The 15,684-nt window shown below is 42.2% G+C and overlaps 2 protein-coding genes across 2 annotated transcripts in view; one reads left to right on the top strand and one right to left on the bottom strand.

The window, feature by feature from the left end:
* Positions 1-755: 755 nt before the first annotated feature.
* LOC109638455 (uncharacterized) lies at positions 756-4,140 on the top strand. The gene is made up of 3 exons (XM_020101443.2): positions 756-895; positions 1,395-1,544; positions 2,547-4,140. The coding sequence occupies exons 2-3, from the start codon at positions 1,397-1,399 to the stop codon at positions 3,677-3,679; spliced, it is 1,281 nt and encodes a 426-aa protein (XP_019957002.2). The 5' UTR covers positions 756-895; positions 1,395-1,396; the 3' UTR covers positions 3,680-4,140.
* A 3,973-nt stretch (positions 4,141-8,113) lies between these two features.
* trim62.1 (tripartite motif containing 62, tandem duplicate 1) overlaps positions 8,114-15,684 on the bottom strand; it is a 31,390-nt gene continuing 23,819 nt past the window's right edge. Inside the window, exons 5-6 of the mRNA XM_069535566.1 lie at positions 14,246-14,361; positions 8,114-11,112 (exon numbers count right to left, since the gene is read on the bottom strand). Coding sequence (XP_069391667.1) covers positions 10,562-11,112; positions 14,246-14,361 — 667 coding nt within the window. The 3' untranslated portion in view covers positions 8,114-10,561. The remainder of the gene's footprint in view (positions 11,113-14,245; positions 14,362-15,684) is intronic.

Below are 15,684 nucleotides of genomic sequence, written 5' to 3'. Positions count from 1 at the left end.
GTGATTATGTACCCATGACATTGGCAATGCAGTTACTCAAGTTCCATTTATTTCCTTCCCTGGATCTTTTCATCACATCACCTGGTCGGAGATCACAAACTATTACAAAATAAATGTTACAATGTGGAAATTCCCATATTACCTGTCCAAGTTAGCTTAAAACAGAGAAGGTTGATTCTTGATGAGTGTGATGTGAACAAAAGTTCCAGAGCAGCTGATAAATGGACCTGTGGTGTCAGATTAAACTTAGTTGTTCTGAACAACGAGAAAGTATTATTGCCCAAAGGTTTTTTCTCGTACACTGGTCTGTCTTGAAAGACAAGTTTGGGCAGAGTTAATGAGCCAGTAATGTATGAATAAATAATGTCCCATGTTGAAAAGGAACACCACCTGTCCAAATACTCCCCGTTGGCTATTAATGTTAATTTTGATGCAGAAATGAATACAAGCAATATTTCAAGAGGATCTGAAGTTATTTAAGAAAAATGAAAACTAACTCCATTAAAGTATTGTATCGACTATCAAGATAAAGAATGTTTGTCTGTTTAATCCTGCTGCATGCAACACCCTCAATGTGTGTTTTCTGTAATCCTTGAAATAACATTCAGTAGTTTCATAAGGTGTAACACAGAACACACACACACACACACACAAACACACAAACACACACACACTCTTGAGTGAACAGACACTGCCACACCCTCTGAGGTGCACAGGTTCTTTCACTTCCACACTGGCCAGGTGCAGGGAGCACAGAAGGAGGGAGGGGGAGGCAGGGTCATTATCCCCCCACCAAGAGGGTGGAGCAAAGGGGGGTGGGGTGGGGGTGAAGGGAGCGGATGAGACATCTGAAGCTCATATTGACATGCTGCTCTGACGGCTCCTGCCTGCACAGGTAAGAACTCATAAACTTCACAGCAGGTGACGTTTTTCTGTCACATGTAGTTTGAATTTTCTTCTATGAACATGTGATAGAGGTTAAGGAAATGTTTTATACCGGTTGAATCATTGTGATTGTTCAGTATTATTGTCAGGAGGTGGACGTATTTACAGTCTGGTCACAGCTGCAGATCTGTGTGCTCACATTACTCAGAGGTTTAATTGCACAATTCCTGAGTTTCCCCGTTTTTGTGATCAACTGTAAACAGCTGTCTAGTCCAGGGTTCACTCCTCATGTACACAATGACATATTGATCTGCAACCACGAGACAGAAACTCACTCTAACCAGAATCAAAATGTAAAAAGTTTGTGTGAGTTTCACAGAAACTACAGATTTGTATTTTCTATTGTTGGGGCGTTGGCATTCTGGAGCTCCTCCACTTGAGGCACAGAGAAAACTAGTTTTCCAGACAGTGTGTTTATCTGTGTTTGTGCATGTGTTGTTCTGTTTTAGTCATGGATGGTGTGTTGGAGGGAGCAGTGGTGTTGTGTGTATGTAAACTGGCCTGCAGTCTTCTCTTCGTGCCCTCACTGAACGCCTCCTACAGCCCTGTCAGCTTCTGCTGCTGCTGCCTCCTGGTCTTCACCGACTTCCTGGTTGCAGGTGATGATCAGTCAATGTAGTAGCATCACAGTGTAAAACTACTCAGTCCTGCATTTACAGAAATACAACCACTAACATTAACTTCAAATAAACACACTCATTAAGAAATTTCCAAGGTTTCAAAAGTGTTTTTTTTAATGCAAAAGGTAAATATATGTGTGCACAAGATATCATCTTGTCCCTTTAGATATATTTAGCTTTATTATTCTGATTAGTTCATATGTATTAGAACGTATGTAAATGCCATCTAACTCCAGCATGTCTAGCTCTACGTACATAACAATGTCACCTGTATTGTGGGTATCCAGGGCCTCTAATGCATCATATGTCATAATTTAATTCAATGTCTTGTGTGTAAAATTAAAGTAACAAATAACTATTTCTGTTTAAAAATGTATTTCACTCAAAATGTAGTAATAGTGGAGTAGAAGTATGAAATGTAATTAGTAACTTTCCAACACTGCCTCTGAATGGTTGTTAATTTACACTTAATGTTTGGATATAAATAAAACAATGACCCTCAAGACAGCACATTCCTCCACCAAGGCCGAACAGTTATCTTATGAAACCACACTTAAATTCACAAGTTCTGGATATTTATTGGCATCTGCACCAAATTGTACACACTTAAAAAATCAGTCCCTTAAAGATGTTTGATTTTATTGTGTTTTAACATGTTAAAATACCCCTTTGTCATTATTTGGTACTTAATTATCTAAATGTTTAAATTGCTATGATACAAATACAGTGACAAGCCAAACTGACGAACAGCAATAAAATGACAGCAAGTTATTTTCAAGCAAAAAGCTTGAAATGTTTATCTTAATAGTCGGGATATCTTAGTCTCTGCTATTTCAATATATGACCTTTTTTTTTACTCGGCCATATAAACTTTATATGTGTAATAAATAGATGGAGCACCCTGTAGCCCTGGTTGGGAAACACTGCTCTAATCCGGTTCAACCAGAAACAACTAACTGCTGACACTTTGTTTTCTCACAGTGTCTCTGAGTTTTCTTTGTGTCTTCGGGTCCTGGGTGACGCCAACAACCCCACCGGGTGATGTCATTGCCTTGCGTTTCCTGCTGTTCCTCAGCCACACGTATGGAGCAGTGCTACTCCTGACCACACCTCTGATCGCCGTGGAGACTCTCACCAGACTGCTGTGGCCTCACTCTGTCGTCGTCGCTCACAGGGCCAAGAGTCAAACAGTGGACGATGATGGACAGAGTTGTTATACTGGAAAGGTAGCGGAGGAGGAGGAGGGGGAGGACAGGAACAATCCAGACAAAGATGAGGGGTTGTCACATGTTGTCAGCTACCTGTGCTGCCTGTCAGTGTGGGTTGTTGTGGCCCTGAGTGTCAGGTGGCGATGGAGGCTGCAGGAAGAGTGGGCTGCTGACTGTTTGCACACAACCAACTCCCTCATCAGCTGTTTACCCAACCTGCTCAGTCCTATACCCATCACTGTGAATCCGTGCTGGGGCATGGTCTTCCTCTACCTTCTCCTGCTGCTCCTGACCACGAGCACAAGCCTGCACATGCGACGCCTGGCCTCTGCACGTATCGAGACGCATCAAACAAAACGCTGGCTCAACAATAACAGTGACAGTTGCCGGCAAGGCCTCGTTCCAGCCCGCTCTGCACCCACCAAGCCTGTGAACCGTGGGATGTCGGTGTCAGAGTCGGCACAATGTGTTGACCCAGAGAAAACAGAGAGCAGCTGCACTGTTCACAGAGCATATTCCTGGAACATTGTGCAGATGTTAGCGCATCACCATGGAGACTTTGTCCTCATCTCCCCCGGGTGTTTGTCTGCAGAGTGGGGAGGACATGAGCTCCAAAGGACAAAGAGAGGTGTTCCTCTGACATTTATCACGGAGGGACGAGTGGACTCACAATTCAGGAGCCAGTTTGGGTGGCGGCGGCGGTGGGGTTTTCCCGGCCTGTGGGTGAATGTAATGATAGGGTCCGTGGGTGTGCTCTCCATCTTTGTGCTGCCTCTGAACCTCAGCGTGAACATTCTTCTGATCAGGACTATAGAGACACTGCTGGAGCTGTTTGTCATATCTTTGGTTTCATCTGCAGCAAATCCAAGCAACACATCAGTGTCTCACAATGAAACATTTGTGTAAACAGCAGACCGGGTAAACGTGGATGCCGATTGGAGCCTATTTGCAACAGAATCACCAGATTAATATTGCATGTGTGCCGAGTAGACGGCAGGTCTACCTGTCAGCACTGGTTTGTATATTGTGTAAATAAGCATTTCTGAGCAGCTCTTCACGTGAGGAATAATTTGTGGAAAGTGCTGTAAGGTGCTGAGAAGGCAGGTTGAGGCGTGTCTGTCAGAGAGACACTAAACCCTGACTGAAACAAATGGCTGGAAGGGCTTCTTTTACTATTCAGAGCCTTGAGATCTGCAATGATTTTTCATCTCCCAGTGTGTTACAGACTGAACCTCTCCAGTGGAATACGACTATTCCATGGGCCAACAGTGTTTTTGAAAGTAATGATCTGAGGTGTGCTGATGCTGCATAGCATAAACCCTGCAAGACAAAACCTTTAAATAAATACTGAGTGATCTGAGGACGAACCGCACGTTGTTTTCCTTCTTTGTAGTTTTCTCTCTGTTGGTTTAAAAGGACTGTGCTACTCCTCAGAGGTGGAAAGTAACTAAATACTTTTATTCAAGTACAATTTTGAGCCACTGTTATCGTACTTTCATTTTATGCAACTTAATATTTCTACTCCACTACTTTCAGATAGAAACGTTTTAATCTTGACAGGGTTGATGTGACAGATATAGTTCCTACTCTAAATTGATCATAGCTGAGAGGTTGTTTACCTTCATTTGTCAACCCTGTGATGGACTGCTGACCTGTCCATGTTGTACCTTGGCTCTCGTCCAAAGTCAGCAGGGATTGTCTCCAGGCCCTGCACGACCCTTAAAGGATGGGTTTTACGTACACTGGATAATTGGATAATAAATGACTATGTCATAAATTTGCAGTTGTAAATAATAATAATCTGTATATGAACACATTTGTCCCAGTGGCTCTTCTGCCATTTTCCAGAGGGTAAGTGTTCAAACAGTTTCTCTAATGAACTAAAGAGAGAAATGTCAGCCATCAAGAGGATTTTCAATAAATGACTGATTATCTGTGACATCAGCGATAAAGATGTCCCTCTGAAAATGGAAGCCTAATTTATGAGTCATAATCTGGCAGCACTGCTGACGCGTGCTCAACGTGGCTGAGCTGACAAGTGTTGTACTCCAGAGGTGAGCAGGGACACACACATCAACACCAGAGGGCACTCTGATTCAACAACAGCTTGGAGCGACTGACACTCTGCACCTCCAGGCTCCCAAAATGTGTGATAGACGAGCTTTAGGATGTAACAGGAGAGGGATGAAGGGGATTGAGGAAACAAAGGAGTGCAGTCTTACCTGTGATGGAGCCAGAGGCCTGCACAGTGCACACCTCCCCTTTCACAGAGCAGAAACCTGTGCAGACAAATACTACTGCAGCACACATTGTCAGGTACTACACGTTCCTCTGCGTGTGCCTTCATGCTTTTTTCCTCTTCCTCTTCTAAAGTCATATACTGATGTATCTATAGCCAAAGTATTGCCTCATAACTGTAACCTGACATGTTCTGCCGACGAGTGTGTGAACAGACCAAAGTTTAATGAGCACTGTGCTTTTCTGTGTCTTTGAGGACTTTATGTGCAATTAGGCCATGATGACATGAAAAGGAAATATCTCAGTTTCTGCAAGTTTCCTCAGTCATTAATTGATGTCGGTTCAGAGCAGGAACTGTGCTCTGTGAAAGTTAACGTAAAAGGCCAATACAAGTTGAAATACATTTCTTCCTAATGGTGTTGAAATGAATGGCCTTTGCTCAGCAACCCTTGGACTTTGCTTTGACTTCCATTCCATTCATGCCAAACCTTAACCTAAGCACAGTTCACATCTTGACCCTCTCAACCAGGAGCTCAGAAAAGGACAAGGCTTTGGTCCCCATGAGGTCCACTGGTCAGTTTTTATACTGAAAAAGGTTGAACGAGTACACAAACACACACACAAAGACCAAATTAAAGAGAAAACAATTATTACCTACCCTTACTTATAAATTATGCCAATGTAAAGAAATAAATCTATAAATAAATCTGTCAATCCATAACATTATCTACAACCCAGCTGACATCTGGTGAGAGGTGTGTCACCAGCGAATCACACACCGTAGAAAGACAAAAAATCATTCACACTCATATTTAATCATGGGATCTAAAATGTAATCATCATGACAGTTACTAATCCATCAGATCCATCCAGATGAGTCTAGAGTTTGGGGTAATTATCTGGCTCAATGAAGCCCTGAACAATCAGTCTGTCTTGTTAGTAAAACTTCCTGCAGTAGAATATTGTCCTAATATTGCATCAGATGGTGCAGTAACACTGTTAGCTGTTTGGTGACCTGAACCGAAATTGATAACTGAAATCATGTGTTTTTGTTAAACTGTAGGGCGGTAGATTAATGGATTAGTGATTTCAGCACTGAGGTGGACTAAAACACATTATTGTATTGTACAATAATGTTCCATAAGTCATATTTAACCTATTATAAAACATGTACAATATAACGGGATGGTAGATCGCTTCATGCTATACCAGCATTAAAGCTGCAGATCTTCTCTATAACTGAGCCTTCATTTCTACTTTTTTTCATCACTTATAAGATTAAAAACGTTCCACTCGCCTCAGGAGGCCCACATCAGCCTGGAATCAGATACGGGTCTCTCAAAAGAGCGCTCAGTGACGATTTAATGGACACTTTCCCCTCGGGTAAGACTCTCTATTACAGGACGGACACCTTCTCCTTGGATAAAACTGTCTCTATCGCAGGAGCGAGCTGGAATCAAAGCTGAAAATATGAAGCCACTTGTCCTAAGGGTCTGCTGTGGATACATGTGGCACTCAGCTCCAAACTTCACAGTTTGTTATGGAGCAGCTGTAATCATGATGCAACAAGACTCAATAACTCTGGAGTATGAAATAATAGAGCAGCGAGATACAAAGTCACACACACACAGAAACACAAGAGTATGACTCAGATGTTCACTTTAGATGTCAAACGACAATTTCTCCTCCACGGCAGGTTATTCAGACGTGCCACAGATGGCAAATGAAGAGGATGTCTGTGACTCACCCGCAGTGAGGGGACAGTGAACACCGGCAGACATCTTTCTTATTCATCATGTCACACGCCAGGGCCTCGGCTTCTGCCAAAAAAAAGGAGAAGTAACAAAAGACAGTGCAAAACCTCCCACTTCCCTGGTGGAGGGATTTGCAGAGCTGAGTTTGGAACATCTCAACTAAAACATGAATTAGATATCTGAGATAAAATGAAGATATTTAATTCAAGACTCAGTGTCAAAGGTTTAATATTGAGGAGTTTGAAACAAAGATGGATTCCTACCTTTGGTTGGTTTTAGCTTTGTAGTGGATTGATTTTATACCTGCTAATGTCTGCTAATGAAAGCATTTTCTATTCCTACCAGCCTCAGCCAGACTCCTATACCTCCATTCTGAAAAGCAGAGCTCGGTACCTGTTACCCACCATTATATCCAAAATCTTGACCTGTCGCGGGTCACATGGTCAAGATTTTGGAGATAATGGTGGGTAGACCTGACCCGTCACCCATGATTAAACACATATACTTTAATTACAGTCACTCACGTCAGTTACAGCCTCCATGTCATCTGTGTTAAAGTTTGTGATAACGTTTCTGTGAATTGCGGCAGCATCTGTTCTCCTGCAGCTGTCGACGTATTTCCTCCGCATCAACCTGCTGAGCTAGCTTGTTGCTATCAAACATATTCAACACAAGCTAGTTTTGTCATGAAGTGATCCATTTTCAGTTCTAGCTGGTTCACTGTGGTGACCGGTGATCAGGCGGAAGTGAAGCGGTCAAAGGTAACTTCTTACCAGTTAACATTTCTGCAGGTTAACACTCTGCTACCGGTGGCTTCTTTGTCTTTAGTGCTAATCAATTAGCAACTATTAGCATGCTAATATGCTAACTTAAGATCTGATACATGTCTCCATTGTTAGGATTTGTCCTGCTGGTGCTAGCATTCAGCTCAACCTCTATGTTTGGAAAATGTTTTAAGCTTGAAGATGTGAAACCATCTAGTATTATATGAGAGACAGATAAACTTTTCTTCTGATCTCTAGATGTCATCTAGGTATCTCGTATTGATCTGGTATCAGGTGAGACTTCCACATTTAAAATTAAATACAGTTTCTTTGTCAATGTCACTATATATTTGATTTTTCCATTATCAGTTAAAATCACTGGCAGTAGATGGATGACGCAAAAATCTGTTTAACATGTCTTTAGTTTGGTTTATGAGTTATACAGCAGCCATGTCCATGTTTTATATACAGTCTATGGCTACAACTAATGTCGTTTTTAGAGCCACAATACTATTCCAGTAAGTTCCACACAGAAGAGTGCACAGATTTCACAAAAAGAATGCACTGATGTTGGATCAGTAATCTGTATGGGAATTGGGAGAGCTGAAATGTTTTCATTTATTGATGATACACAACGTTGCTGCACATCTAAACCAGGACAGAAGTTAAAGAGAATGCCTGATTTTCTCAGTAATTTATTGTACATTAAAACGTTTCCCACAAACCTCCAGCAGCAGAAGCACACCAGAGTGTGTTCACACGATGATGGGTGCACAGCGGCCATCATCAAAAGACACAATCATCATTTCAATCATTAATAATTACCATCATCCAAATTATTTTAACCACCTGGACCACCAGTATCCCAACACCATCTCACGATAATCTCCTTCTTGATAGTAAAACATAAAATCTTAATGAAGCCGACCACACTGAGGTCTGCAACACAGAAAACTGGGGTCAAATTCAAACATGTGTTCTAACCTGCATGAGCCCAGCTGGTTGAAATTGACTTTGTACCACGTTTTAGATAAGGACAGATCAAAGATACAATAACAGGACACTGTCCTGATTGTCTAAACCAAACATTCATAAATAAATCCTCACCAACCTAAATGGACAGATTTGCTGAGTAATTTCCAGTAAAACTAACTCACCAGTTTTACTCATCATGTTACTCATTTTCGAAGCAACACAAGGGCCCTTGCAGATCTGTGCAAGTTAAAGCAAACACCTGAAATCATTTGCACATGCTCACAGTTTGACCCCAGTTTGCATCATACTGCACATACTGGAATAAGATCCAACAGAAACAAGGGCACTGCCCAATTTTTCTTTTAAATGGACGACACAGACTATACATACACATAATGCAAAGATGTACAGTGGCAAAGGTGAGGTGATCCCCACGTTCGTTGAGAAAAATGTGTTATATCCAATCTGATTTCAACATTTCATACATATTTTTGGCCACAGCATGAGTATATGCTGAGGGATTTAAAAATTACAGTCGAAGGCAACTCAAACACACTGTGCACACGCCCATCCACAGACACACACACACACACATCTCTGAGGATGCTGGATTTGGCTGAGGGACAGGAGCCTCTTAGAGCAGATTCTGCAGGACTTGTTTACAACTGATGATAAACAAGAGGACAGGGGGGGGGGGGGGGGGGGGGGGGGGGGGGGTAAACAAGACTGAGCTGCAGAGGAAATATTAGTGATTTGATCATTATATAACGGAGCAGCAGCTAAAGTCAATCAATCAATCAACCAACCAACCAACCATCCATCCATCCATCCATCTATCCATCCATCCAACCGTCACTGCGTCCATCAAACCATATTTAAAACCACATCCTGAATCATACAGCCTGACGACATTAAAATAAAGGATTTGCTTTGAAATAATTGTGAACACTTGCTCTCTGCAGCATTTTTAGCAACATTTGATCTTTAGCGTTTGAGATTCTTACAACCAAGGGTCCCTGCCTCAAATACCCAGACAATGAGTATTTAGTATTCTTTTGATTCAAAGATAAATTGATCAAACATCATGACTTGTTGCAGAAATTTGCTTCAATTTAATATTTAAGTGAACCGAACCCTCAAAGGTTAAGTGTCAGCATAGAATGTGGGTTTTGGGCAAAGAGGGGAAACTTAAACATGAGCCAGCATGAAGACAGACATTCGTTTTCACCACTGTTACACTATGTACAAATATTTAAGTATTTAATCAATAGCAGCACATTTCTGAACAACCTCCACCTCCAAACGGACCTTCCTATCGCGTGTGGGTAAGACTGGGACAGGGTTAGGGGTGGGCAGCCTATGAACTACTGTATCATTCATTGTTTTAGAGGATGTGGAGAGTCGCTGGTGCACATAGAATGGGAGCTTTCCTTGTAATGATGGTGACTGAACAGACACGTGAATGCATCATAGATCATCATCTCAGATTGAAGTAAAAAGTGCAGACAGACTTGACAAGTTCAGGGTGAACACCAAACAAAAGCCGAAAAAAGAGCGGACTACTGTCAATCACATTCCACAAACAAAGCAAAGCCAACTGTACAGCACAGACAAGACGAGTGCCTGGACAGAGAGGGGACTTCAACTCTGACGAGCCTGGAGGTTGATAAGGGGAGTGGTGCCCCCTGGGAGTGTGCAAGTTGGGCCTGGGACAGTCACCATGAGAGTGGGAATCACTTGTTTTTAAGACGCTGCCACAGACCCCAAGCCCAGGGGCCCCTTTCTCTCTCCATTTTGTGTCACCATTTTAAAGAAAGATGTGGAATGAGGCTCAAATGCAGGCCTTTACCGTACAGTCGTTTCAAGTCACAAAAAAATAACAGCATGAAGAAGCATTTAAAGAGCAACATCAAGCACAATTCTTACACAGAACTTAAAGGAATAAACATTTCAAACACCCTATTAAACACTTCTTAAACTTCTTTCCTACACAAGTCCTGCAAATTCAGGACTGAAACATCTGTCAGGACAATCACGACTATAGATGTGTGTCGCTCTTAAAGGCGCACAGTGTTGATTCGCAACGGTTGCACGTTCTTGCCGTTAGCGTGGCTTTGGCCGGGGCTGAAATAGGGGAAGACCTTGGTGGGGAATTTCTCTCGGTAGGTGTAGAGCCAGGACATGTCGTCTGCATTGTAAAAGATGAGCAGGCCTTTCGGGTAGTCCAAGTACACGCCCACCTTCTCCAGCTTGCTCTTGACGTTGAGGCGGGTCCAGGGCTCGGTGCAGGCACTGTACTGGTTCCCGTCGTGCATGACGATGCAGTAGAAGCCACGGCTGGGCTGGATCTGGATGCTGCCCTTGCGACTGACCGTCTCGTTGGCCACCCCGATCATCCACTGGGTCTTCTCCGACACCATCACTTCCCAGTAATGGACACCTGAGGCAAAGCCCTCAGCGCCCAGAACAGACACCTCCACATCAAAGCGGCGCGGGGAGTCCTGCAGTGGTTGCGGATGGAGATTCCCGTAGGCCACGATGGTACAGTCATCTGAGAGGATCAGTCTTTGGTGGGCTGTGATGTGATCGAGGGTCAACGCTGCTGGCACTGAGGAAGGCGAGAAAAGGGAGATGAGGGAAGAGACAGCTTTAGCTCTGAGACTCAGCATTTACTTTTACATTTAACGCTGGGGGGAGACAAAAATCGGCTGAGATAAACAGGACATGTGGATACAAGTGGAAAAAAACTCAATCAATCAGCTTGGACAAACAGAAAACAGAGGACTGCAGCGTCATTCTCAGCCCCTCAATTTGATTTATAGTTGCCGTGTACGGTTTTGTGCTGAGACAGTGTGTAAATACATCCTGGCAGCTCTGCCACTTCACAGCAGAAGTGAGGTCAAGGTTATAAATCACAGGAAGCTGATAAAAACAAAGGACACTGTCTGAATGTATACACTGAAGTGTATATGTTAATACAAGTAAGTACTGAGAATGACATTTTCTTTGAAGCCCCTCCATCCTAAAGGGAACTAAGAAAACACATTTTTGCCGCAGAGCAGTTTCCTTTTAATTTAGTTTATTGATCTGAGTATCAAAAAGATACCGTGTGTGTTTTTTGTATGTTCCATTTGTGTTACCTGCTGCAAGTAGTTGAGCATAATCTCCATGGGTAGCTGCTCAAATCCCTCACGGTTGTTTGTTGTAAAATTATCACTGGCATCTACAATGATTCATTACAATAAGCTGTTTGGTTTCATTATATATTTTGTAAAATATTTCACCACGGTGAGAAATAAAATCAATAAATGAAAACTATGGAAATGACAAAATACTCAGCTCCTGAGAATCTGAGCAGCTGACAGACCCATAGAAGGTTCAAGTCAAGTCAGGTTTTATTACCAGTAACACAAAGGAGGTGTGTATGTGTCCATGTGTCACAACTCCCAGGTCTAGATGAGTAGAAAGACAATGATAATGGAATGCGTTTTCTTTTTTTTAGTTGTTGGTCAGTAGTCCACTTAATTCCTTTATTCACACATTGGACCATAGACTGTATACAGTCTTGACTGCCCCCTGGTGACTGGCTGTAGTATTGGCATAAAAGCAAACCCCTCAATGTTAGTGGATTGGACATGGACTAAAATCTTTTTTCAAAATGCACATTAAATACATTCTTCCCAAAGATGTTTTCTGTCATTTTAGGTTCAAGTTTTGTTTTTGTTTACTTATATGATGCTATAATAACAGGGTGAAACATCATGATTGACAGCTGAAAGTGACTCATGTTTGGTCCATCGTGTTTCAACAAACCTCTCCTCTACTGTGCAGACTGATTCCAAACAACGACTGGGTGCGGGATAGCAGCGTTCCTATCCGCAATATTTTGTACAATTAGACAAAAACCATCTCCATGTGAAAATGCCTCTACAGTAAGTGAGAAGCGTTTTTATAATTTGGCTGAACCTTATAAGAGCAACAACCTGGTGGACACATTTCAGTATATATATCACAACTGCGTGAGTTAGAAGAGGTGATCAAAGCGATGCCCTGTGGTTCACGATGACTGATGGCTTGTTATTGTCCGACACACCCAACTGCAGCTTGACTCTCATTTCAGGAAAAGGAAACAAGGCGTAATGCAACAAGTGAGTACACCATGATGCATTTTTAATAATCTCTTTTTACCTTCATGCATAAACTACATTCTTTTACAGTCAAGTGCTCTCCTGAGTTTTATAGGGTAGCTCGGGTTGAGCACTATCAAATGATGTGAGGAGTGCAAACAATACAGTAAGGCAGTAACTACATTGGGGGGAGGAGACGCTGCAGCTCGCTGCAGACTCCAGGTCGGTAGGAGGCTGTTTTTTGGTGCATTTATGTTGTTTTAGGGAGGGAGAATCTGCATCCACATCTGCTGTAAGCATTCGGTATAAGACAACCATACCAGGCTGAACAATAACGGCTAAAAATAGTGGATAAAGGCACCTTTCCAGTTCCTCTGTATTTTGTATTAGGTGGGATACATGGAGGTGAAACGTCTGGCGCTCGGCCAGCGGACAGGACAATGCCTTCTCCACTCAATGACATCTCCAGTGTTTGTTACAATCAAACCATTAAAATTTCATAAGCTGAAAGCCTCCTTGCAGCCGCCATGCAGAAAACATGCCACTATACACACATCAGTGGAGAGGCCCTTCTTCCTGCTGGACATGAAAGGGAACCCACACTGTCTGGTAGTTATTCCCACTAACCCGTTGGTGACAGCGACGGCTGAGCGATGATGGGAGGAATGTCTTTGTTGTGTCTCTGGCAACCGCTGGTGATGGATTGTAACCAATTGTTCCGTTTGGCAGCCGCTCGAGGGGAGGCCAAAAAGCTGTCTTGCCTCCCCTCCGCTGGCAGCGAGCTGAAATGGGAGGATTGACTGAAGTAGTAAAAAAAAATAATTCTTCAGCACATTATTATGAACAATCTCCTGTGAGAAAGTGATAGCTGTAGGGCAGAGGGAGTAGAGCTCCTCTCGGCACTGTCTGCTGAAGAAGCGCGTCGCTGCCTTCCAGGTCTGACCACCATTTCTCATCCAAGGATGGAGAGAAGTTAAAAAACATCCTAGCAATATTAATGCAGGGCAGGATTAGTTCTCCTAAAGCTGAAGTTTTACATTTTGGAAACATTATTTGTGCTCTCTTACTGAAAGTGTATTTAGGAAAATTGAATCCTCTCTCAAATCTGTCCATTAAATATAAAGCTCCAGTCAGGAAGCCATTAGTCTTGCATACTCAAACTCATCTCCACTGGCCTGTGTCAGGGCTGGACCATGGCCTGGCTGCATCATTCTGCATGGGGGGAAGTATGCTCTGGTTTGTTTGTATTTCTTTAAACTAATCACAATTGTCGTAGGTGGGCCTAAGCTGGTTCCCCAGCAAATTGTATTTAGGAGGTGGGGGCTGTCAAAAGACATACTTTGACTGTGAGATTGCACAATGCAAATCTTTGTCAATTTCAGGTCAGTCTACATTCAGTCAGAGCAGGAGACCATTAGCTTAGCATAAAAAGGGCTAAGATGACTGCCAAAAAGTAACACAATTCCTCTACCAGCAACTCTAAAACTGGTTAGCACAATATTTTGTTTGTATAATCTGAATTACAGGGAGGTCACTGTCAATGCAGCTTAATATGAATCATTACACTCTTCACGAAAACAAGTTACCACATGAGCTGTTCTGCTTGTGTTGTACCTGGTGAAACGTCCTGAAAGAGTGATTTCCATATTGTGTATTGTAAGGGCCCCATGTACTTGGATGTCGGGAAGTCTTCGTACGTCAGATTGGTCTCATGTATCTTTCCTTTAATCCTGTGACATAAAAAAAACAGATTAATAAAAGTATAAAATCCAATTTGATGATGTTTCAAGTAATTAATCCGGGTTGTGTCTGTCGACTGTGCGGTTATAGACATTAAACATCTTACAAACTGCTTCATGAAGCTCCAACAGCATAGATAAATACATCAGTGTGTGTGTGTGTGTGTGTGTGTGTGTCTGTGTCTGTGTGTGTGTGTGTGTGTGTGTGTGTGTGTGTGTGTGTGTGTGTGCACTACATGTGATCCACTTTTCAGGCTAGAGTGAGCTGATTACCACGCTGACAGCCTCATAATCACAGCACAGTATGTATCTTACATACTATAGTTGAAATTCTTTTTTTTTTTTTCCTCACAAACAAAAACAGAACTGGTTGTAGATTAATTACAAAGGTGAACGACAAATTTACATTTTGACATACTTTTTTTAGACCCTTTGCCAAGACAACAACAATTTCTTATCATAAATACTATACTACTACTGTATAAAAGAACTGTTAATATAGTAACTTCAAAAATAATTATCAGACATGACCTCTAGAAAATGTCCCGAAGATTGTATTTTTATCTGGATTTTGACTGTCACATATGAAGAATCCAGCAGGAGATTGTCCGAGTCAGACATGTTTACAACAAAGGGTAAATGTCTGGAACATACAGGTGCGGTGTCTGGGTACAACACGAAGGAGCCAGGACATAATATCAGGTATAAATTCCACTGCAGAAATCACATGTTTTTGTTTAAAGCACATCTAGACTGGTGTCATCTCTTCTCATCGAAAGCACTTGAATCTCAATGTCTTAACAAGTTGACATCTTTGTCAGCATCTTCTGCATGTATGACACGTCTTTTTCATCCTGAGATTGTTGTATTCTTTTCATTTCTTTCAGATTTCTGTCCGTCGTGTGTTAGAAACATACCTACTCGCTTCATGGTGTGTTCTCACACGGGCTCACTCTGACATTTACAAGGGGGCTAGAAGGAAAAGTTCCAGCAAATGTTCTGAGCAATGACTCAGACATTTTATTTCTCAGATCAGGAAAATGTCTGTAGTTCAGTACAGGTCTGAAAGCAGCTATAGTGTGATTCAATTGAAGACATTGTGCCCTGATTAAACATTAGAGCTGGTTTATTTCGGGCCTAACACTCCATCTGTTCAGGGATTAATGCTGCTTAATGATGCTGCTGCTAAAATTTGTACTTTCCACAAAATGTTACCAGCATGGTGTTTAGCACAAGCAGATTTGGCAAGTTACCAAGTACTATCACTATTACAGTTTTACTCCCTTTTATTCTAATGTTAGTACCAGTGTTGAC

Source organism: Paralichthys olivaceus, chromosome 2, assembly GCF_024713975.1.
Source record: "Paralichthys olivaceus isolate ysfri-2021 chromosome 2, ASM2471397v2, whole genome shotgun sequence".
Classification (NCBI taxonomy): domain Eukaryota; kingdom Metazoa; phylum Chordata; class Actinopteri; order Pleuronectiformes; family Paralichthyidae; genus Paralichthys; species Paralichthys olivaceus.
The sequence above is the reverse complement of the archived record's forward strand: the minus strand, read 5'-3'. Positions and strand labels throughout refer to the sequence as shown.